The sequence below is a fragment of the Labrus mixtus genome, chromosome 16 (genome assembly GCF_963584025.1).
Source record: "Labrus mixtus chromosome 16, fLabMix1.1, whole genome shotgun sequence".
NCBI classification, from domain to species: Eukaryota; Metazoa; Chordata; class Actinopteri; order Labriformes; family Labridae; genus Labrus; species Labrus mixtus.
In genome coordinates, this window is record NC_083627.1 from 7,688,733 (window position 1) to 7,714,316 (window position 25,584).

The 25,584-nt window shown below is 43.3% G+C and overlaps 2 protein-coding genes across 2 annotated transcripts in view; both read left to right on the forward strand.

Annotated features, from left to right (window-relative positions):
* Nucleotides 1-8,889: 8,889 nt before the first annotated feature.
* Nucleotides 8,890-14,755, forward strand: ccn2b (cellular communication network factor 2b). Its single transcript, XM_061060014.1, has 5 exons — nt 8,890-9,091; nt 11,757-11,973; nt 12,105-12,356; nt 12,456-12,712; nt 12,851-14,755. The coding sequence occupies exons 1-5, from the start codon at nt 9,044-9,046 to the stop codon at nt 13,154-13,156; spliced, it is 1,080 nt and encodes a 359-aa protein (XP_060915997.1). The 5' UTR covers nt 8,890-9,043; the 3' UTR covers nt 13,157-14,755.
* A 2,466-nt stretch (nt 14,756-17,221) lies between these two features.
* Nucleotides 17,222-25,584, forward strand: part of epb41a (erythrocyte membrane protein band 4.1a) — a 63,803-nt gene continuing 55,440 nt past the window's right edge. Inside the window, exon 1 of the mRNA XM_061060037.1 lies at nt 17,222-17,479. The gene's annotated coding sequence lies outside the window, so the exon portion shown is untranslated. The remainder of the gene's footprint in view (nt 17,480-25,584) is intronic.

A 25,584-nucleotide genomic window follows, 5' to 3' on the forward strand; every position in this document is an offset into this window, starting at 1 on the left:
TATCATCTCTGAGTGGTCATTATCCATCTCCAAGACATTGCAATATTTGGTTCCCTTGGTGGCTGGTACACAATTGAATTTGCATTGATACTTTAAGTAATTGCTTTTATTTTTTGACTAAAGACACCTTTATGCATATTCAAAGAACACCTCAGTGTAAGACAGATAAAATAAGGATTTAAAACATTGAACTTGAGGCGGCGGTTACCTAGCGGTTCGTTTGCAGGCTCCATGTAGAGAGATTTAAGTCAGTCCCTCCAGGAAGTTGCAACGTCGCATTTGCAACAATTAACGCAAATTCAACCAATCCCCGTGAATTCTGGGTGACCTTGCAATTTTGACCAATCACCGCAACTTTTCTGCAAATTTGACCGATCCCCCGCAAGTTTCACCAATCATAGAAAGTCCCCCGCTTCAATCACATCGAAGTGTGTGTAAGAAAATAGTTTAAGAATAAAAAGTCTCGTTTTTTTTTTTTTTACATAAAATTATTTTCACTGACTGCCGCAATTTAATTGCAAAAAAACCCATCTAAAAACATTGCAACATGCATTGCAATTTTTTTGAAAAAAAAAGTCAAAACCCCCAAAAAGTCTGCAAAATCTTGGAGGGACTGTTAAGTCTTCAAGAGCATTCCTCACTCTCTCTCTCTCTCCCCTGTTTCTGACTCTATCCACGGTCCTATCTAAAAAAAAAAGATGATGGCATAAAAAGCCCAAGAATTTATCTTAAAAAAAGTCTTCAACAAACAAAAAACTTTGAACTTGTGACCCCGATGACATTCAGAGAGGAATCAGCAGAGAAAAGATATCTCGCCAGTAAATATTATTAAAGTCTAAAATCTTCAACACAATCACAAAGTCCAGCAGCTGAAAGACCCATTATGTTTTTTAACATCTGTCTAAAAGAAAACACAATGTGGACTTCAGAAACGTTCATGAAGGATTTATTGCAGGATCTCTGGATTAACTGTGCGAGTTTAAGTCTCAGCTTTATGTTACAGTGACTAAGTTACATACATCGTGACAGATGTGCAAACACTCGGCGCTTCAGATCTGGAACAGACTGTTCTCCGGGCCGTGAGAAGGTGGAATAAAAAAAGGGAGAGAAGGGGAAGAGGCAAGTATGCAGGTTGGCTGAGCGTGTGAGGAATGTTCCAGACATAAACAACATCCTGACTGAACACATGAGGAAGGTAGAGATGTGGTTCCCTCCTGGAGTCAGGACTATTTTTAGCCCGGCTCTTTAGAGACGAGGTGTTTGTGTAACCCCAGTAGGTGTCCCAGAGGGCCAGGCTTTTGGGGAAAATAACCTGAGTGTAGCAGCCTAACAGGACTGAAATGTCAACCCCCCCCCCCCCTTCTGCAAAGCTTTAATCTCATAAAATTATGCAACATGGGACTGGCACGAACTCAAACTATCCCTCGGGAAACGCTGGACTACAATGGACTGTGATCTCCTGCAATTTTCACCTCATAAAGTGATCTGGTTTCTGTAGTCCAGATAATGAAAAGGCCTTAAGAAAAAATCTTTTTCCATCAGACCCGACCGACACTCCCAGCCTTCTCACCCAAACACAGAAAAAGAAACTTTCACTTTGGATCTTGCCTCCTTTGATCCGCCCCGTCGTTCCCAAACTGTACATTTCAGCCTGAACTTTATGAGAGCACTCATTAAAGCGAGGAGGGACCCGGGTTCATGTAACTGACCTCAGATATCACCGTGAACACACTTCCTCTCCTCTCACGTTCAGCACCAAACTCAGAGCTGAAGGTGTTTTTTTGGACAAGTGGAAAAGTCTTTACAACACAGCAGGGGCCTCATGAAAAGATAACACATCGGGGCCTCAACTCAATTGCTAAAAACCACTTCTCCAGAAACAGATCCCCTCGTTCAAAGCTTTAAATAACTCGACTTCTGCAGCCGTGCACCTCTCTTTAAGTTCAATGCTGTGCAGTATTTACTGACACTGAGCTGGGACGAGAGAAAACTACTGAATGTTGAAAGGATCTCATTGTGTCATCCTCTAGAATAAATGTGCTACAGGCTGTCAAAGCATGAGATAGAGTCAGTAGCTTTTCCCTGAAAGATAGAATATAAACAGAAAAATGTACCCCAGGGATGAGACAGCTGAGCGGGGCTTCTGTCAGGGCCGCCCTATTCAGCGCTTCTCAGTGGTTGTTATGTTTTGGAGCATGGAAGCTGAGCCTTGGCACTTGTCGACCACCGTACCTATCACCTACCTAAAACATCTGACAATGAAATGGTGGCTAAGATGACGTGTGAAAAACAAGACAAGATGTGCAGAGTGTTCCAGTCCCAGGTGTGAGTGCGATCTGGGAACAGGTGCTGCATCAGCACCATCACAGAAACATTCCCAGCAGGAGGATCAGCTCCGTCAGGAAACTCCTCTGTTCATTATTTCTTTATGTTCTACAAAAACAGCAGCAAAGCCTCGAGCCAGGAGCCCGACTTTGATGTATGTCAGATCGAGATGAAAACAGAACTGAAAAGTCTTGAGAACGGAGGACGGCTGTGAATATCAGGATATAATGTCCTGCAGTGGGAGGAGGTTACATCACCTCAGCACAACATTAATCCCTGTGTGCCAACGCCATCTATTTCACACTGTATGAATAATGGACATAGCCAACATTTTGTCAGCTGTCCTTCTGAAACTCTCCTGGAGCAAAGATGGAGAAGCAAGAAGTTGTCTTTCTCCAGGCGATCAAAACTTTAGTGTCGGATTCTTGTAGCTAATTCTCGAGATGTGAAATATGCTAATTAACCTTCATGTTTTCCACAAAATTTAATTCTATTTGAGGTAATATCTGGCAGGAGTTTTTAAATGTATCCTGACTCGATCGGCAGGACACCCGTAATAATATGACAAATGCTAAACAAGCTTACACTGCATGGTGAGCACGACATAGATAGCTGCTAATTAGTGCTAACAAGTTGTTGGAAAGTCTGTTAGCACAATAAAGCTCCCCGCAGGACAGACAATTTACAGGAAAATGAGGTTATAAGGATATGACACCACAAACACGGCCCAGAGGTTAAAGTTCAGGGACTGCATTAGCTGAGGTGACACCTAGCAGAAGGCTAGCAGCTCTAACCTGTCACTCAAAGAGGCCACGCCCCTAATCATGCACACCTTTAATATTCAGCCTGTACAGTCGTCATGAAGAGAGAAATGAGCTCCAGAGACCCAAACTGTTTTTGTACCAGGTTGTAAAGATGTTTACTTCTGCTGTAAAGTTGGACATTTTAACATGGAGCTCTAGGGGGATTGATTCACTTCTGGGACTGCCTCTAGTGGACAAAAGAGGAACTGCGGTTTATCTGCATTTTGGTAAATGGTAAATGAACTTGAGCTTGTAGAGTTATTTTCTCGTCTTCTGACTACTCAAAGCACTTTTACACAGCAGGTCACACCTACACATTCACACACTGATGGTAGAGGCTGCTGTGTAAAGAGTTTAAGAGTATTAACTCATCCTTTCATACACTTTTATACGCTGCCGACGATGCAGCTAGAGCAACTTTGGGTTAAGTGTCTTGCCCAAGGACACATTGGGTATGTGGCTGCAGGATCTGGGGATCGAACCGACGACCGACTCTACCAATTGAGCCACAGCCGCCCGCTGCCTACATTACTCAGCTAATCTTTAGCAGTTTTTTCTCTTCTTTTTGGACTTCTTTCTCTAAACTGACAGGTAGGAAGGACATGATGCGACATAATGGCTGTACTGTGAAATGAAACACGAAGAAAGCGTTCAGCTTTTAATAATTTTGTTTTGACTGAGAAACGGTCTGAGGACCAGTTGGTTCTGAACCTGATAGTTGGTTCAGTGCACGTTCTAAATATTTGGGGATTTGGTCTCAAGGCGACGGGTGTTCAGGAAACGAACAGTCAAGGACCGACCTTCATTTTCTGATTTTTCAGCAGGAAAGTTTCCCAAAGTAATCAGTTCATCTGGTTTAATCACACGTCAGCCCGGCTCCACCCTGCTGGGTCGGGGGCTAATCTAGCTCCAATAACACTCGTCAGCGCATTAACAGGTGAGGTCATGGCGCAGGAAATCAGAGTCAGCTGAGATAAAAGCGTGATGTCAGGTCGCGACCTGGACTCTGTCTCTGCTCAGCAGGAGGTTCAGGAAGTGGATGATAAGCTCGTCGGCCCTCACACATCGTCTGGACGGAGGAGCGGGGAGGGAGCCTGCAGTCTGTGGGAATATCAGAGTACGATGAGGACGGTCAGAAAAACTAAAAGAGCGTTTGTGCGTTTGAACTCTGCAGCTAAGAGCTTCTCTTATTCATGAAACGAACCAGAGTTTAAAGATGAAGATGTTAAAGTGTGAAAGTCGATTCTAAACTATGGAAGTGATGACAGAGAAACAAGTCGATTATTGACAGTATATGATTTTTCCAACTGATCCTCATATCTGAAGAAATTTGGTTTTCATAATAAAGTTGTTCCATGATCCCTTAAACATGACAGAATAAACACAAGTAATATTTCACTTGAGAGAATCAAGCCAAATGCTTTAGAAGACAAACAGAGCAAACAGTGTTTTATAATGTTTACATTTATTGATATTGATTTTAGAAACTCTGGGCAACAAGAAATCTGATTAGTTTATGAGAAAATCGTCTTTCTTCTCCGTTTATTGACTCCCTCTGTAACATTTTCATAATCTGCAGTTTCAAGTCTTCTTCAAAACAGCATGATATTCATTTCATAAATGATGGTCCCGTTTAGAGTCATCCAAACCATTAAGCAGCGGAGGATCTAAGTTCAAGTCCCGACCGCATTAACCTCCAATTTCCACAGACTCCATGCGCGCCGCGGTCAGTCAGCGCTGCGCACTACTCTTTTGCCTCTATTTGATAGGACAGCTGAAGAGAGACCGGATACGTTTAGGGGAGAGAGCGAGGGATGAAATGAAGGGCTGAGACTGGATTTGAACCCATGGCTGAGACCCATACAAACTGTTATTAAGACTGGTGCATAAAGGTAGCTTACAAAAACGTTCATTTTGCAACGCACTACACTCCTCTCAGGCGTTAGAAATCTCTCAGTAAATCTAGAAAACAAATCGTGTCTGACTCACTCTCACCTGCAGACGAGTTTCCGTAAACGAGGACTTTAATAAAATCAACAACAGTGTGAGTTCAGTCTGTGAGCGCGCTCTCACCGCTCCAGCTGCACTGACTCATCAGCCGCTTCCATCGGCGGCCAAAAGCACCAAACTGAGCTCTAATTCCAGTCAAACACCTCCAGTCACCTCAGCTGTTGTAGCGTAACACAGGATGCAATTAACTGCACATATCCTGCTGTGAATAACAAGCTGCGGAGTCAGGTGGCTTGTTTTCACTCTGAGTGAGAGGTACACAGGTCAGGAGTTATACAACAACATACTCAATGTCTTCACCATGGAAGGGGAGGGTTTGCCTGGTTGGGTGCAGCTCCTGATAGATAAGGATTTACCCTTTCAGAGGAAGCTGTGGTGAAGTTATACACAGCCCAACAAGAAGACAGTCAGGTCCTTCATTTAGGGAGCATATATGGAGACTGATGGGTTGTGGGTAATCCCTGTGATTAGGAAATTCTGACTACTTTACCTGACACGACACCCACATTTGGGCCCTCGCTGGGAAGTAAACACTGGGGATTCAAATTTACGTCTCTTTGAAAAGGGATGAATCTTTTTGCCCTGTTTCCTTTCTATTCTTTTTCTTGAATCTTAAAGGACACACAGGTTGGAGCTAGCCCATTTAGGGTTTGTTTTTTGGATGCAAACAATTCAATCTTACAATCGGGTGGAAAAGCATGATTTGATCACTAATATAAACATTATATAAATTTTGAAAGTACAGTGTCCATTATGTAGGGTGATCATATTTTTAAACGTTCAAATAGAGTCACTTGTGTTTCTTCCAGTCTGTACCCACCGTTTGTGTTCACCTGTTTTAATATGGTTTTTGTATGTCTGCATTTCCTACGTGGGCGACTTTAAAACAGACTCTGGCAGTGTGTGCAAAACGCAGCGTATTCATTGGCTGGTACTTTTCAAAGATAGCTGTAACTCTTTGGAAAACACTGACTTCATTTTCAGTACGACAGCTGGCCTACCTGTTGTTAAGCAGCTGATCCTGTAAGTATGATAAAGCTAGACTAGCTAAGCAACAGCCGCAACCCTGAGATTGATTGACACATGACCAGACAAATCAGTGTTGATCTTTGACTTGTGGTGCATTATGGATGTTTTTCTATTGGTTAAAACAGCAACAACCTTGGTAACGACATTGATTGACATACTGTATATACAGACAGACAATGATGTAAGCATGGTTTATTGTTTTGGTTGGTTAAAACCGGGACAGGGACTGTTCAAAACCGGGTACATATCAGTGTTTTATTGATATTTGTTGGGACTTGGGACACAGAGCTTGAGAACAGTTCAGTCCTGGTCAAATTGGGGAAGAATGGTTCCCCTACCATTATGACACTGAGATTTTCTTCTGTCGGTTGGCATGTGGTTCAACTGGTCCATGGTTTCAGTGGTTTTAGTAAGTAAGCGTCATTTGTTAAGGTAAACTAGTGTGTCGTCTGCGTAACACAAGGCGTGAACAAGATGGCATACTTTGAAGGATCCATCCTAAATGGAGCAATGGGGAGGAAAAGCTGGGCTGGGGTGACAGTTGAGTTTAAGTATGTGACCAGGCACAGTTACAGTAAATGGATCTGCAGTTTTAGCTCGACTAGGCCATTTAATTGGCTCAGAATATTCTTGGGGGCAGAATGAATTTATTGGTGGAAATATGTCTGTACAGTGGCAGGCAATATGACCACTTTCAGCTAGATACTACCTCCTTCTGGTTGACCTATTATATCACGTATCAAACAATCCACAATCAAATTATCAAGCAGCAAACTGGTTGTTTTCTGATTGCCCCGCACCTACCAACTGGTGGTTGTATAACCTGCCCTGTTTCAGTGACTTAATGTGCCTTCTTGAACCTGAAAATACTTTCAGAAACCAGAGACCAGTATGTGAGAGTCAAACTCTTTATAATGGAAACAGGCTCAGCTGCATCTGTCAACGTCGGGTGAAAAAAAGAAGACAGGGCTGAAGGCCGAGTGTGAGAAACAACAAATAAAGGTCATTTACTCCCCAGGTCGGACATTATGAGGAGCACATGTGAGCCAAGCTGTGGCAGCTCGATGATGTCACCGAGCAGGCATCGTGTCACCTGTCTGGGCATGGTAACTATTAGCTTGTAGTCAGTAAAGAGGTGTTATGCAATGTTTATGGGACGAACACATCAAACATTTCATTATGTGGTTACTGCAGTCTGCCAATAAACACAACAAGGACTCACTGTTTTCATACCGCTCCATGTCCAACTATTTCCTCCTGATTTCTATGAAAAACCTTTTCAGTGGAAGACAAAGTCACATTGTTTTATAACCTCCGCCAAGTTTGTCTGTATGTCAGCTGGATTACAGAAATACTACAGGGCAGATTTTACCATGGAGGATGGACGTAGAATCAGAGCAAACGCTTTACATTTCCATGACTAAACCCTTACTATAGCTTTGCTCTCGAGGCACGATTCACAAAAAGATTGCATGGCTTTTGTGCCCACCTAAGCTCTGCAAATGAGTCAAAGAGACACTTCTAATCTTAGACTGTAAATATTAATGGACAAAGCCTGAGTGACGTCACCCGTCTGTTCCTGCAGGGGGCTCTGGAGGCTCATCGGCAGCAGCCGCCATGTTGGAAATGTTGTCTCAGCCTAACTTCCAGTCAACCTAACGACAGGCTGAGAGCTGGAGCTGAGGCGGGTTTTAATCCTCCTGACAAACTGTTAGACTGGTCTCACAATGCACTTGAAAAAGCTTCCCCTCGCCTCCCAGCGCAACTTTGAGCACAAAACAAGAGCAAACTGCACGGAGCAGGACGACACTATGGGTGTGTTTGTGCCTGAATATCATTACCGCTGTTTGCTTTGTGAATTAGACCTTGAGTCAGAGAAAGGTAGGAGCAAATGATGTGCAATATTTGGAGCAATTAGCAGCTGCAATCCATTTGAGGGCTCTTAAAGGTGCAATTTTAAATAGTTCCAGCACAAACATGAGGTCCATTTTCAGATTTGCTCAAGCACCTGAAGAGTAGGTTTGAGAACATGTTCTTTCCACTGCAGGAGAGACTTCCTTTGCTCCTTAATTAGGTGGAAAATCGGACAAAGAGGCTTATAAATATCAATTAATCGGATAAATGCAAAACTTCACAATCATGCATCCCTACATGAAAGGAGGTGAGGGTGATATTCTGACCATCAAGCCTAACCTTGAACTTTACAGTAAAGTGTGATGAAGAGCATAGACAGAGGAAGGTGTGGCAGTGTGACTGAGTAAGTCAAAAGTGACAGAAAGCAGATGATCGGATTCATGTTTTCTGCATCTTAAACTGCTGATTCAGGAGACAAGTTGTCCCTGCAGTGAAGCATCTTTCTGTAACAGTCTGTACTAAAAAAGTGTTGTTGTGGATCCTAAGGATTTTATTGCTGTCTCTCTTTTTTCTGTCCGTCTGTCCTTGTGGCTGTTTCACTTCTGCAGCTTTTAAGTCAGTTTTGCCACATGTTGCTCTTATTTTCCACAATATTCCACCAACTAACATTCCTTAAAACCTTTCACAGCTTTAAAACACTCAGATGTTACAGTGACTGTTTATTCCTCTCCTGTAAACTGATGCTGTGTCTGCGGAGACTGTCTCTCTCTCCCTCTCTCTCTCTCTCTTTCTCTCTCTCTGTCTCTCTCTCCCTCTCTCGCCCTCTGTGTCTCAGAGTTTGATTTGGAATATTTTCACCTCAGAGCATGCAGGCATGGCTCTGGTTTCTCCGGCTACACCCACCGAGCTGCTATTTAAGCCCGTTTCTCATCCCGGGGCTTCATCAGTCTGCAGCTGCAGGGAGAATCAGGACTACAGAGCACACAGAGGACTACAGAGAGGACTGCAGCCTGCACACTAACATGTCGGTGGAAACAACATTTTATCTCCTCCTGCTTCTCTTCTCATTGGTAAGTTGGCTTCAAACAAACACAAATGTTATCACACTGCAAAAACTCAAACCTAAAAACATTCTCAAACTCAAACATTCACCTGAGAGGACCGAGTAGAAATCTTATTTAGAAAGCAAAGGTGTGTTGAAATGTTGATACTTTTTATAATAAAACATTTAGATACAGACATCTTCTTTCAGGACACTCAACCTGTATATTTTGCAGCATTGGCTGATATTTTTACTCATTAAAAACCATCAAGTCTTTATTATTTTTCTTTAAATGTCTTGAAATAAGAAGTTAATCTGGACTTGTCAGGTGAATGTGGCTCTTTGATATATTCTTGATAGATGTGCTATAAGTTGAGGTTTTGCAGAGTTGTGTTCATGTTAAGCTGGTGTTATGGTCCTGCATGGAAATGTTTGTTTGAGTCAGCATGTGAGTCACTGCATCGACGTGTCGTCAGACTTTAAAAAGAACTGAAAGTCCTCCTGAAGTGTGGCATCGTTGCATTTGGTCTGATTGGCTCTGAGCTCCTGCTGGTTTTGCACTTCTGGGATTTTTCTTCCAAAACATTTTTCTTCTGCAACACCTTCCGTCCTCTGCTGTCATGTTTTCCTCTGAACGTGCTCCCTCTCTCTCTCTCTCTCTCTCTCTCTCTCTCTCTCTCTCTCTCTCTCTCTCTGATGCTGAACTCTGGAGGGAAACTAAACATGGAAACTATTCGCTGGCTGCCTCCTCACAGTGTGGTGTCGCCCTCTTGTGGCTTTAAACCAGATCAAACAACAGCCCAGATGACTCAGACTCACTTCTCCTTTTATGTACGTGTTTGCAGGAGAACAGTCTAAACTGCTCTACCGAGGTGTCGAGTTACCTGGCTGACGCCCTCTACCTTTTGCATTCAATTAATGTTCTGCAACCAAATCTCAGCTTTTTAAAACAGCTCCCTTATCGTGCAACGGTCTGTCTAAAGTCAAGGCAGAAGCAAACTAATTCCAAACTTTTGGTGGCAAGACTTCACAGCATAATAGTCAAAAACAGTTTGTCCTTCCAGCCTTGTATCAGTTATCTCTTCTAAACCTGCTGCAGTTAGTTTGTAAGAACTACCGCAGCTAAAGGTTTCATACATTTTAGGATGGAGTTTTATTTACCGCAGTTTACTGCTTATCTTTCTGGGGATCACAGGGGGTGGGGGGCCTGAGCAGGTCCCAGTTATCGTTGGCGAGAGGCGGGGTACACCTGGAGAGGTCGCCAATCACAAAGAGAGACAAACAAACATTTCATACTCACACCCAAAGGCATTTTAGGGTCACCAGTTAACCTAATGAGCGTGTCTTTGGACTGTGGGAGGAAGCCGGAGTCCCTGGAACAAACTCCACACAGAGAGGCTGGATGACCGTGGATTAGAACGAGGGACATCATGATCAGGAGGTTGTCAAAAGTATTCTTACGTTTTTTTGTAGTCCAAGTTGAATCAGGGCCTGTGTCCATTCTTTTGCGCCTATACTTTTCAATAAAAAAAAACAATGCACACCAGTACTCAGCACCCTTAGTGCAATAACGCCTCAGGCATCAGATGTTTTTTGTAACATAATGGGCCTGACTGATCTGTCTGTCTGACGGGCAGGCACGTTGTAGCTGTTTGCCAGGAGGCTTAAGGCCCGCCTCAGCTCCACGTCCTTGTCAGGAGGTTGACTTAAAGTTAGTTTGAGACAGCGTTTCTAACATGGTGACTGCCACTGATGGGCTTCAAAACTGTGCTGCAGAAGTCAATGGGTGACGTCCATCGGTCTACATACGCTCACAGCGCTGTCTGTTGTACATTTTTCAACTTTTGGAACACCGTTGCGCTTGTTAATGTCACTTCTGGCGGAGTAGAAACTAATCTGACTCGTCTTTTCAAGGGCACAAGTTCCTGGTCTGGAAGAGCTGCTGCTCCCGATTCCTTGCCATCGTTTTCACATTTTCTTTGTACAATTGAATTGAATAGAAGTAAAGATTAAGCATTCTGAGCAATTAAAAACAGATCACTACTGAGGGAAACAGAAGTGCCACCTAGCAACAGTAGGCGGCACAAGAAACGCTCTGAAACTGATGCGGCAAACGTTGCCAGTGCAAAACAAGCCGTAAATTGACATTCTCATCGGATAGCGTTTGGTTTAGGTTATTTTTATGAAAACAGTGATGAAAGAGAAAAAGAGACAGAACACATCAGCCGTAATGCAATCAGCCACCAACCGAGGAAACAAATTCCCTGCAGATTTGAGCCGTTTGGTTCAGAGACTGTAGGACCATAACTTAACCACATGGAAGGTTGCAGGAGGAAAGCCCTTATTTATCTGTCCTTCCAAACTAATCTGCATCATCATCATCCTCACTAACTGTAGCCTGTGTTGCTTTGAATCTCATGTTTTAAAAGACGATGCAGTGTGTGCATCGGTCTAACTGTCTGCAAGGGTCCTAGCCTCCGTGCTGGCAATCCGATCAATAAAGCTGACCGGCGTCTCCTATTGGTAAAAAACGTACTATTGACAAGTACCTGATACAACCCCACTTCAAAAATACAGAACTATCCCTTTAATTCATTCTGTGGCGTCAAACTGACACTAAATCAGTTTACTTGTGCTCTCCTCCTGCTCTCTCCTGTTTCATGTGACCCTTACCTGTATTTGTTGTGTTTCAGACAGCGGCCCAGGACTGCTCCCAGCCCTGCTCCTGCCCCTCTGCCCCCCCTCCCTGCCCCGTGGGGACCAGCCTGGTGCTGGATGGCTGCGGCTGCTGCAAGGTGTGTGCCAGACAGGCGGGGGAGCCGTGCTCTCTGCTGGAGCCCTGCGACCACCACAAAGAGCTGTACTGTGACTACAACCTGCTGAGCGACACTGAGACCGGAGTCTGCATGGGTAACACACTCTCACCTAATAACAGCTGTGCAGAAGAAATCTCATATCTGATGTTTGTCTTCTGTGTTACTCCATTAAAGAGCAGTTTTTTTCTTTAAAATAAACAACGTGGTGTCTGTGTTTGTCTGCAGCTCAGGAGGGTCAGACGTGTGACCTGGGGGGTGTGATTTACCGCAGCGGGGAGTCTTTCCAGCCCAGCTGTAAACACCACTGTGTGTGTATGAACGGAGAGATCGGGTGTGTGCCCATGTGTGCCAGCGACGTCCGGCTGCCCTCGCCCGACTGCCCGTACCCCCGACGCATCACCATCCCCGGGAAGTGCTGCGAGGAGTGGGTGTGTGAGGAGACCCCCCAGGACCAACACTACGAGTCAGTGATGGCCGGTCAGTATCGCCCTTAACTCAACTTCAGTGATTCTCCGGCTCTCTTAAACCAGCCAGCTAAACTTTCAAAACCCTCCACCCTCCTTCCTCTCCTCTCAGGGGCGTCTCAGATTCACCCCCTGCCCTCCTCAAACCCGATCTCGGTCTTCAGACATGGGTCCCCTTATGGACCGCCTGCAGAGAGTCCCAGAGATAACTGCATCGTGCAGACCACGGAGTGGAGCGAGTGCTCGGCCTCCTGCGGCATGGCTGTCTCCTCTCGCATTACCAACGACAACCAGCGCTGTCAGCTGGAGAGACAGACCAGGATCTGCATGATCCGACCCTGCAACAGCCAGCAGGACAGAGAGATCAAGGTGAAGGCTTGTGTTTCGTGCCCTCGTATTCTCCCCCCGCCTCCCAAAGTGTCCCAACTGTCCCCCATTAAAGGTGACAAAAGTATAACAACTCCATGATGATGCTGACTTTTAATCACTGATGTCTCTGTCCTGCAGAGGGGGAAGAAGTGTGTCCGGACCCCAAAGGCGCAGCGGTTCATGCGCTTCGAGCTGTCGGGCTGCTCCAGCACCAGACTGTACAGACCAAAGTTCTGCGGCGTCTGCACCGACAACCGCTGCTGCACGCCGCATCGCACCGTCACAGCACAGGTGGAGTTCCGGTGTCCAGAGGGAGACGTCTTCATCAAGAAGATGATGTTCATCAAAACCTGCTCCTGCCACCACGACTGCCCCCAAGACAACGACATCTTCCTGGCGTCAAACACTCGGAGGATGATCGGGGACTACGACAACGAGATGTGACGCAGACGTGCGTTCACACAAACGTAACGGGACTGCACTTAAGCACAACTCTGCGTACAATCACACACTTCTCTTTTCTCTAACTCAGCCTAAAGGTAATGGGTCGGCACTTAATTACTTCTTCATGAAGGGACTGTTGATTATTCTTTGTTTAGAGGAGGTGAAAGGACGAGGTTGCTCTGAGATGTTGGTCTGGAAATCATCCACTGAGCGCGGTGGATCCAACAGGAAGATCAAACTTTAAAAACACAAACACTTAAAGTCCGAGCTACGAAACTAGAAAAACATAAAAGTTGCTTCGGCAGCTGTTCACGCTTAGAGACGAAGGAGGGTCACAAAAACCTCCTCTCCTTTAGTTGAACCTGTTTTCAGTAGATGTTAAAATGCAGTTATAAAACCCTCACAGCTCTTTACTCGACTAGTTTTGAAGGTTGACGTATAATTTGGTGGAAAGACGCACTGGCAAAGAAATATCAGATTTTAACGTTTTTTTACCGTTATCTAGAGCAAAACGCCATCATGAAGCACTCGTACACCCTGTGTTTGGAGTTTTAATGTCCGGGAAAAGCTGCACGCACAAAGCGGCCATTTTTAAGTCAGGAGAGGAGGCTGAAGTTACAAATATTCAAAAATTAAACGAAAGCAAATTGCCTGATTTTGTTGATGTTGCCGGACATCTCAGACTTTAAAAGTGGAATGTTTAAACATGTGACAAATGACACAGATGACATGAATTTGACCTGAACAGCTCTGAAGAAGTACTTGTAATGTAGAGACATTGACTTCTCTGTCAGAAACCATACTGTCTCTAAAGGATGAAAAAACCCCGGCACTGTTGCACTGTATGCACGCCACTGCTGCGATCTCCGTGCTCGTAATGAAGCGTCTTCATTATGTTGTTTGTTCATATTGTGAATATGTCGAAATTCAACACGTAGCATTGATATTAAGTCAAAAATAGTCAGAGCATCAGACTCTTTTTCTTTCTCCGCCATGTCCGCATTTTTTCCTGACTCCTGAAACCGCCAACCTCCCGTCAGACAGGGACAGCCTCTCCCGCTGTGAGGTGCACGTGTGAACAAACAACCCCAGGACGATTTCAGGAGCAGTCTGCCTGAAATTCTCAAGAAAGAAGAAGCTCATGTGTGAAAATTGGCTTATTTCTTTTTTTCTAACTTATGGATTCAACCTTTTGTTTGCGAGGTGAAGATTATGACATGACTTTTCAGAAGGTTTTGGTGACATGTTTGGATCACCATCTACGTAAAGAAGCCAAAGAAATCTGTCCCATGACTGTTAAAATAGGGTCCACCATTGTGTCTATAAATAAATGTTTCGTTTGGTTTTACGTTTGAAAGGGGAGAAAACAGGACAACTGATTTACAGAACGAATCTCTTCTCTGAGTTTATTGGCTTTAGGTTTGTGTAGCATCAAGCTGTTAGTTTTTTATTCTGACCTGGACGTCCCTCCTCAGAGGCTGGAGCCGGACGTCTGATGATACTTCAGTGTTTGTCATCATATTAAGACTTTTAACGTAGCTCTTCGTTTTGACAGTTTGGTCTTAAGATCAGTGCAGGAAGAAAAAAAAAAGCATAAAAGATGACTGAAGAAGTGCTGTAGCTTCTCTAACTTACTGTATATTTAAGGATGAGAGACGAGTTGGGCCTTTTGTTAAATGTAGCTCGTGTAAATACTGTAAGACTGTGTACAGTTTTGTACTCTAATTTATGTAACGCAGTGTGTCCTTCTGTTGCTGTATCATGTTCTATCCACCTGACTGAGAGACATGGTCTGTTGCACTTTTTCCTTTTTGTTCCAATAAATAAAGTATATATTTTTTTATAGAAACCCTGACTGTGTGTCGGTCCTGCAGCTGAAAATAGAAAAACACAAAGTCGACTGGATGTCTCTGAAAAAAAGCAGCAGTGAGTGCATGATGATGATGATGATGGTTGAAGCAGCCGCAGCAGCAGCAGCAGCAGCAGCAGAGAGCTGGTGTGTTATGTAAGAGAGACGTGTGTTTGAGCTGCAGGCTGTGAGACCATTAGGCTGCACACACACACACACACACACACACACACACAAGCGCGCGCGCGCACACACACACACACAAGGAGGAGAGGGAGATCAGTCTGTGCAGAGGGATTAAAGAGACAGATTTCTGCTCAGTTTTCAAAGACAAAAGAAGTACTCTCAGTACTCTACAACTCATTTTGATAGTTTGAATAATTGTAAATGTTTGTTTGGGAATTTAAATCCACTTAGGCTGCATGATGACATCATCCATTCTGCAAAAAGACTTATTATGCATTCATTATTAAGCCAGTTAAGATTGATTACATGTCACAGAGGCTTAAAGAACACTTGTCATTATGTGAGCTGGTTTGCGTCTTAAGACCAGCTGCAGCGATTCAGATAAAGAAAAGAAAACCAGCCAGAGAGCAGAGGGCAGACATGCAGCTCGTCAACAGGCAAGGCAGGCAACTGCTTGTGGTCGCAGGTCAGTAGGGGGCCTCCCCGAGGGGGGGGGGGGGGAATGGGGGGACAAACTTTAAACCACAGCAGTGCCTCAAAATGTGCAAAGTGTGCAATGACAGTAGGAAACCTCCCTAAGGGGGCCCATCTGACAGAACTCATGCTGGCTGTGCTGCTACATGTCAGATACATTATTCATGTGAAAACCAAAGTTTGTCAATAAAAGTGAAGGAAAATTAAGAGAAAGCTCCCTTCATTAAAGACGCTATGATTTCTGACTCTGATTTAAAGGAGCAATATGTAACTCTGACACCTAGTGTTTAAAATGAGTACTGTAGTCCAGATTCTAAACATTGGAGAGAGTTTGTTATTTTTAATACTTTATGTATCGTCTACCAGGGGATCTGAGTTGATAAGTTCAACAATGGCTGAAATAAACTAAACTTATCTCAAGTCTACCACACCACACCATCGGGAGTCAGAGGCGGGACACTGGTGGTCGACTTGTTAGCGTAGCTATCAGGCCTGAAAGAACGTGAAGAAGCTAGTTACAGTATTAACACTTTATAACCAGTCAACTTGGTTTTGTTTATCCTGAATCTTATACCATCAGCTCCTCCTTAGTAAAATGGAGAGAATCAGGATGAGCCGATGTGTCAATACAGCAGGTGTGTTCTCCAAATGTCCAGGAGCGGAGAGCGAATGGTTCTTCACTTATCTAGACTCAGAATCACAAACATAGGAGGACTGAGCCACACACACATAATAACACACACTCCTCCTTTAAACTCCACACTGGCTCTGGTGAAGTTTAAAGGATGGTGAGGGGAACTTTAACTGTGCATCAATCTACACACAGAGCTTTAAATCCAGCTCTGTGAACGGTTTGTTTCTCCGTCTGTTGTTGGAGCTGAGGGGTCCGTTGTGTCACAGGTCAGACAGTAGAGACAGTAGAGAGGACGTGTGTTTTGTGTGTGCGTTTGTGTGTTTTGTGTATGTAATTGTGTGTGTGTTGAGTCGGGTGGATGCTGCTCTGCTGCAGTTCTGCTGCCCTCAGCTGCACTTGGTGTTCCGACTGGCCGGCAGCCACATTGTCTCCATAATAACTGTGTGTTTGTGTGTGTGTGTGTGTGTGTGTGTGTGTGTGTGTGTGTGTGTGTGTGTGTGTGTGTGTGTCTGATCCTAATGAGTGTGTCCAGCCATAACACACAGCAGATGGTCATTGGTGTTTCCCCATTAGGCTAAAGTGTAATAGACAGATGGGGTTACAGTATGGAGCCCTGTACAGTAATATCATGAAATGATAAACTGTGAATATAAAGTAATGCAGTCACACCTCCTGCCATAAATATTCATGCAAATATATTACAATTAAAATCAGGATGTTAGATAATTAGCTGGATTATTTATGGATGTTTAGCTTGTAATTTTCTTAATTATTATTATTTTTGATCAGGAATACGGTTTATCTGCTTGATAATCAAACACACAGAAGTCTATAATTATGATCATTTTCTGCAACTCTGCACAAATGTGAGTTAGCACCTCTCTCTCTCTCTCTCTCTCTCTCTTTCTCTCTCTCACTTCCTCACCCACACAGCCCCGTGTTTCGACAGCAGGCTGTCTGCATACTGTGTACCGTCCTTTTAAAAAATCATTATCATAGTCAGGATTTCGAGCCGTGCCTCCGCGTCTCCGCTCTGACTGAGGCAGCCTGACGCAGCAGCAGTGAGCCTGGGGCGGACACTCCTCCGCGGCTCCGCTGCAGCCGCCGATGCTGCTGTGAGATCAGCTGCAGACGAATGGAAGAGACCGCACATCTGTCAGCGGAGACCGGGAGCTCTCAGGTGCTGTAACGTGCTGATCTTTCTTTCTTCTACTCTGAAAATATGTCACTGCTGCAGGAGTTTTAAAGGCAGACAGGATGTTTAAAGGAGGCAGGGAGGATGCTCTAGATGTGTTGTGTAGTGGTTAATCTGTTTGGCCTGTTTCAGGGTTCTGTCTCAGTGGGTCTCTTGCTCTCTGACAGACGCAGTACAGTAAAAGCAAACTCATGCAGTGATGCATATTTCATTAATCTGCTGCATGCTGCCACTGAAACACCAGGCGGCTCTGGTTCTCTCTCACAGAGCGGCACACTAAGTCAATTACATCATAACAAGATAACTCAAAGGCTGCAGTATAACGAGATGTTCTGTTCTTTTTAACATTATATAGATGCTAGAAGTGATATTGCTGTACTGAAGTGAGGCTCTGTGTTTCTGTGAGGTGTGTGTGGAGCTGAACAGCAGGTGACAGACCCACAGCAGAATGTTTTTTTTTTTTTTTTTTTTTTTTTGGGGGGGGGGGGGGTGTTCAGTGTCTCCCTCTCTCTCCTCTCTGTGTGTCCATGTTCCATCACACCTCCCTGACAAAAGTCTGCATAGAGACAGAGCGAGGCGACTTCTAACGTTAGCACTGCAGACCTCAAACAGCCTGAGTCCTGTGAGTCAGACAGAGCAGAAATATTATGTTTCGGTTCCTGATGGGGATCCAGATCTGAGGCAGAAGTCGAGTGAATCCAATCCTAGGGAGTCAACACTTTTTCAGTAATCTGGATTAACTGTGTCACACTTATAAGGCGTCCTCCCCTGCCTGAACACTGGTCCTTCAAAGACATGAAGGCCAGACTGAACCTGCTGTAACATATTGTATCAAGTTATATGATATCATATTAATCATATCTTTCAAACTTTTCAAACTATTTACATAAATCCCGCCTCTGACAGGGTAAATAACCAATCATATCTGAGGATTTTGGCTTGGCACCCGGGGCAACCAATCAGATTTCAAGAGGGGCCTAATGCTGTATTCCTGTGTTCCTCGGATGGTCCCAGTTTCTGGATTGGGAAGTCATTCTTCCGACTTAACGCGTGGATGCTAGGAGAAGACGCGTGAATGTCTCTGTTATGAGTTATATTTGAGCAAAATGTTGACGTGCGATACGTGAATTCAGTCGGCAGGTCATGCACCTCATTCTTTCCTGAGTTTCCGGTTTGTTGCTCCGATTTGAGCAGGGGTTCATGTGCATTTTACAACTCAGAAACACGTTTTACCGATGTGTCCGACACCACATGAACGCACCATAAGGCCAGCAATTCCCCCCCCACCCCTCCACCCCAGAGGGTGAGCCCCACAGTTTGAGAAAGACTGTGTTTTTGAATCATATTGTACCATATCGTGTAGTATCCTATCATTTCCAAACGTGTCATATAGTCGATCGTATCGCTGTTTTGCACAGTATCATATTGTATCCTATCGATTATATCATATATGTGATATTGTCGTATCGTATAGTTTCATATTGAATCGTTTCATCCCATTGTATCGTACCCGAGCCGCACGCTTCGAATACAACAGCCTCTGTACAAGTAAGCACAAACCAACCACTAGGCTTCCAGGCCGGCGCCCCCATTTTCACATTTCTGTGTCGTTTTATAGACGTAGATATAATGGATTAATCATTGAAGTGTTCTGCAGATTCATCAGAAATACCTTCAGGAATCTATTCTGTGTTCTGCAACAAATTAAATATCTGTCGAGTTATCATCATCCTGTCGTGATGTTAGACTTAAAGGTACAATATGTAGAATCAGCCACCAGGGGGCTCTCAATCAATAACTACAATAACAAAAGATAAACAAAAGATGATGTCGAGGCCAGCGAGGAATCATGGGAGTTCTCTCTGCTTCTCCACTCCCCCCCCCCACGTCCTCACCATGACTCCTGAGCTGCCTCTGCTCTGTCAGGAAGTTTTGATCACGAGCTAAAGTCCAAACTCTGCATCCTCTGAGATTTGATTCTTATTTTGAAGACTTCTCAAAGAGGATTTTTAAAGTAAGCTTTTCCGTTTTGCAACCTGCAGTTATGATCTGTGAGCTATTTGCAGCCGCGGCTTAAATGAAGAGGTGCTTACTGATGAAAAAAATAAAGCCTTCTCTATTCCAAGAAAACTCCCAGCTGATTCAAACTGTTGTATCAAATCAGCAACTCTACAAAATGGTCCGTCATATTTACCACAGATAAATAAACCATGCAGCTAAATATAGACACAGAGCTGAGCGAGTGTGCTGGGCAGCAGCAGGTTATAAATAAGTGATAAAAACAACTATAAATACACTGATAGTGCTGACTGCAGAGGGAGAAACACGTTCCTGTGGATTGAGTTCTTTTGTGTTTCATCTCCATGACAGAGAACCCGTCCGCTCCTCTGCAGAATGCTCCATGCTTTAAACACAGCTGGCAGCACAGTGAGGATACCCCCATTAATTATTTAAACCTTCCAGAACAACAGCAGCATCGGACTAACTCGGCTTTTCCACACACTGACAAACTGATCTACTAATCTTTGTATATACAGTTAAGATTGTAGGCCTATAGTTTTTCTTCTGTTGGATAAATAAATATCCTAAATTTGTCTTCCTCTTTCCAAGTTTAAACTGAAGTCAGTGTCTTTTTTTCTCAACTATGACCAGCTGCACCACTTACATCAGCTGTCATGTACATGCTACAGATTTGGGCCGATGCATTTGAAAATGTGAGATGTTTTGGAACTTCAGGAGTGGGGCCGACTGATAAGAAATGCTTGGGGCCAATACCGATATAGATATAAAGAAGAGAAAAATCTGATATTGGCCGATATCTTTCTTCCATCTTTAGAGATAGAAAGTTATAAATATAGATACACACATTTATTACGTTTATCTCACTTGTGGAAAAGATTCATAATGAAGGAAAGATGGCCACTGGAAAGTAACTGAGCATGTACGTGCATCACACTTGACACTCTGGAGAGTGATGATGCTTTTTGTAATCCATATAGTGTCCTCTGCTGGTGAAAAAGAACTGCTTGTGTAATACAATAAAACTCAAATGAAATGCTATTTGACTGATAAATCTAGTGATATCGGCACGTATCTGCGATAAAATTAGCCGATACCAATATTCACTGGATATGCTAATATCAGCCCATAATATCGGCCGCTATTATCCTCTGGTCAATTAATTCAGGAGCTAACTGTTTGTCTCTCTCCTTCTTCTTCTACATCATTCTTTTTACACCTCCAGCTGCAGATCTTATTACCTCCTGATTATATTCAACCACTTTCATACTTTTTTATGACTTTGTGTAGAGTGTCAGCACTGCTGTGACCCTTTGTGTTAGCACTACAGAACTTTGGCACAACAAATATGTGTTCTTCCCCTAGCAGAAAGTGTACTAGCGGATAAAAACACTTTCAGTATGGCGTTAATTCACCCCGATGCTGTTTCTTAGCTTGTTTTGATCTTAAAATAGAAAACATAGTCGTACCCCTCTGCTATTATTTATAGCCTATAGCTTCCAAGTCCATTTTCTCAATAAAGGGGTGAAGCTGACCAACATCTCTGCTGGCTAATATGAAATTCAAGAATACACAACTATCCCTTTAAACAGAGAAAAACTACAAGAGCAAGTTTCACAGAAGTACAGATTAATCCTGTGACTGAATAACATATCGTTGATGCTGCAGTAGTGAAATCAAAGAGCAGCTGTCGAAGTGAGTCAGCTTAATGAGAACGACTTGTTACAGCTTCAATATAGGACACTGTAGATACAGAGAGATAAAACAGTGTCATACTTGATTAAAGCATCAACGTTGTATCACTGAAGTCAAATTAGTTTGATGATTGGAGACAAAGGTCATAAATGTAGGGTTCAGGGGGCTACGGGGGGGGGGGGGGGGAGCACCTTGATCAGGTTCAAGTACAATGTGAACTCACTCTTTACAATGTGAGAAAGAGAGTAAAATTACCAACAAGAAACAGAGTTGTTCATTACCTGTAAAGCAATCCTTCTCATATTAATGCCATATGTATTTAGGATTAATTAATGAATTGACAGATTAATAGCACGAAAAAAAAAACTATAAAAAATTATCTATGCTGGTTGCTGATGAGCTTCTAACTTTTTGTCATGTTGTGTTCATGCTCTGATTTCTTTCTCTTCTGGATCCGTGGATGCTGCTGCTGCTGTCCTCTGAACGTCTGCCCCTAAAACGGTGAGTAACATTACATCTGGAATATTATTTATCATTATTATTATTATTTATGGCGATGAATGGCAGCACTGACACTGCTGTGCAAAATTCCTGCAACGAAATACTGGCTACAAACTCAGACCTTGTGAATGCACTGTTTTGTTGTCATGGTGATCAAACTGTTTCATCACTGTTGACATTTTACTGTCTGTGGTGTTTTTTTAAATTTATTTGACTTGTTGTTCAGTACCCTTTATAGAAATGAGTCACCTAAAGGAACATCCCGAAATACTTAACTATATTAGATAACATACAAAACAGAGGCTCTCTCTTAGCCAAAACTAGACCTACTTGCAAGTAGCATTATCAAAAATAGATTTTTTTTTTTACATAGCTCATGTAAAGCTGTATCACACATTAAGGTTCCTTGTTTTTTCAACGTTATATATTTTAATTATTTCCTTTATAAATTATTTTCTTACCGTCTTCTACCCAATCGCAGTAACCAATCGCAGATCTTCCCGCTCTGTCAATCTGTACCCGCAGCCACATCCTAAACCCTCCCTTCCTCCCGCCCCCTGCTCTCACGAGCCAATGGCAGGCCATGTTTCCTGACATCAGGTTAGTGTGTCTCGAAGCGTAAACAGCAAATGCCATGTGAGGATACGTTAACACCGTTGTATGTTTAAACTTTCAACTGCATCTAAATGTGAGTCAAACAGGAGACTGTTGAAGGAGAAAGGACTGAGAAAACACAAAGAGAATAGTTTTTTAAGATCCCGAGTGTTGTTAGCAGACATGACTCTGTGAACTGGTGAATTCCGCGCCTGACATTGACGTGGTGACAACGGCTGTTTAAAAAGTTTAAAATACGTCTCTTTTTGTTTATTTTATTGCTATAAAGGTCAAACAAACTAGTCATATGTGTCTGTAATGAAAAACAAAAAAACATTCGTAGAGACTTTTGCATTTTCATCAGCTTTTGACAAACATGACAACGGCTGCTGTAACCATGGCAACAGTAGTAGCCTTCGCCGGTTAACAGGGTCACAAGTTAAACTGAAACGCAGGAGCTCATATCAGTTTTTCAAAGCTAAAAAAGCTACATTGGTAAAACAACTAGACTAGAGTAGACTAAACTAGAATAAAACAAGAGACTACGGGGCCTGACAAAAATCTCTATGGAACATGAACGGACACAGAAAAGTGAAGGAAAGGATCCACAGGAGGCCTTTACTGCGATGAAAGTTCGCCCTCTGAAAGGTAGGCCGAGCTAATCTCTGCACAGTCGTTTCAGTTTCAGATGGTTTTATGGGAATGCGCACATTTTATTTGTGTTTGTATGTTTGACTCAGGCTAGAAAGTGTTGTATGTGAGATATTTGCTGTTGAGTTGTTTATTTTGATGAACTGAAATGTGGTAGTTTGGAAACCTGTCCCTAACCCACACAGGGCCGTTTCACTTTTTGGGGGCCCAATGCAAGGTGGTGTTTTGGGGGGTCCGATTTTGTCAAACTTCAATGGAGTGATTACAAACCTTACTTACAAAATCTTTCTAAAACTCTCTCTAAACCATTAATGTTTAAAAATGGTCTGCATGAAATAAGTCTGTAGTTATAGATAAAAGCTTCTCCTGGTTTTGCATTAAAACCATCCAGCCTGTGTCAGTGTGAGTGTCCAGCAGAGGGCAGGAGAGATCAGAGCAGGAAAAATTATGAACAGGTGGTCTCTGACTCAGGCTGGATTATCATCATCATCATCGTCATCGTTATCATCATTGTTATTATCAAATGTCAGCACACTGATCCAATATTTCAGAGAGGAGATAGAAAGTGTTCACGCACTGCAACACACACACACACACACACATACACACACACACACACACACACAATGAAGACTGCACATCATGATGAAGCAATATGTGTCATCCACTTGATTTTACCTTTTATCTCTAGTAACTGTGACGCTGTGTCGAGAAAGCCTATCAGCGTTAAGATTGCTTTTCTATCAGTCGTGGTCAAACCAAACTTCATTAAAAAAAGAAGCGTTTTAAAAGTTGTTTGCTTGTCGTCTTGCAGACAGACATGACAGGTCATGAACTCGGACTTTGTACGAATCCTCATCATGATGTAATTATTTCAGCATCCTTTCAGCCTGTTTATCGTCATTAAATCACAGTAAAAATCTGTTTTGGGTTCACAGCACATGCTGTTAGACAGATTTCACTCGCAGTGTGACTTGTTAGATACAGTGAAACTGTCACTCAGTGGAGACAGATAGACAGGAGCTCCACAGCTTAAACAGAACGCAGGTTGTTGGTGTCCATCAGAGGACTCCTGGTGCTGATCCGAACAGTTCATCAAACTGGGCGCTCGTCAGCCTCAAGTAGCTGGAGGCAGCAGGAAAGTTCATCCAGACACAGTTCATGGAGGGGGAGGGTGAGACAGGTGATGATGTGAACACAGACATGATGTTTTCTAAGTTTCACAGCGTGTCTGGAAGGGTGAATATTAAATACACAATTGCCCCCTGTATAATAATGCCCCAGTCACCACAGTATATCATCATGCAGCTTACATAGGCTGCTTAATATCTTACAGGCTCAAATTTTCAGACAATATTTAGTTGGGAAGTCTTTGATATTCAAGAGCTGATGAAGAGTTAGAGGTTTTATAAACAGGAAAAGATCCAACTTTTCATTTAATGCTCGTTGTTTCACATTTCAGAAACATACTTTTTCTTCCCCCCCCCCCCCTTTCCTTGTGTGTTCAGAAAACAGAAAATATGTCAACTGGGACAAAACAGACTGTGATGTGTAGCTCCACGATGATGACACATGATCAAGCTGTGAGAAACAGGTGAAAGCTTTTATCCAGAGAGTGGACATGCTGACTTTTTCTTTCTGCTGATGTTGTAATGCAGCAGATGGACCTGTTCTTTTTGAGACCAGATGCTCTCTGATGTAACAACAAACAGAAGAGATTTGATCTGTGCTGTGTGAGGTAGAAAGCATTTAGCATTTCGGAGACTCATTGGGTATCTCTGTCGGGTAATCTCAGAAATTCAGTGGAGTAATTTAAAATGTCACTGAATGAATTATAGCACCAGCAAGCCAACACTGACCTTTAAGGCTTTAAACGCTCCGACTCCCTCCACAGGAACACCAGTCGGCCTGTTAGCGTCGCTCACCGCTGTGTCGGGCTGTGGGCTATTGTTGAGCTGCTCTAAGTTAATTGAGTGGAAGTGAAGGGAGGTAATTAAAGCACACGCTCAGCTGGAGGCCTCAGAGCACAGATGTCAACAGACGAGAGGGAGAGCGGAAGCTTCTGGAACAAACAGAGGGAAAGTGATTCACAGCGCGGTCAGGGTGAGAAATCTACCTGCAGGAAACTGGAAATGAATCTAACCCAGCTGTACATGATGTTTGGAGGGGCTGCAGGAGTCGTTTTGATCCTCCCACTGATGTCCTGCTTTAGCTCCTGACCTGATGCAGATTTTTTAGAAAGCCTTAAACATGTAAAAACACTTCTCTTTGTGTAGGAGGTGAAATTATACATCTATTTTTTTTAGTGCTAAATGTTCCATGAAACACTGAATAATCACGGCGAGCTTAGGAGAAAACTCAGGCATCATGTGACACAGTGGTTGAAGTACTCTGTTTGGTTAAGGAAAAGGGGCGGAGCCTGGTTAGAGCAAATAAAAGGAGGAGTTTTCAGTAATGGTGACTGTAAACATCACTGCAACATTATAAGGGCCTTTCCACAATACAAACACAAAATTGAATACAGACAACTGTGAATGTTCCAGACTATTTTCATTGTATATTTAGATGGACGGAGCAATAGTCACCTGGAAGTGAGGCCCAAAACATTTAGAGCTCCCCCTGCTCACTGC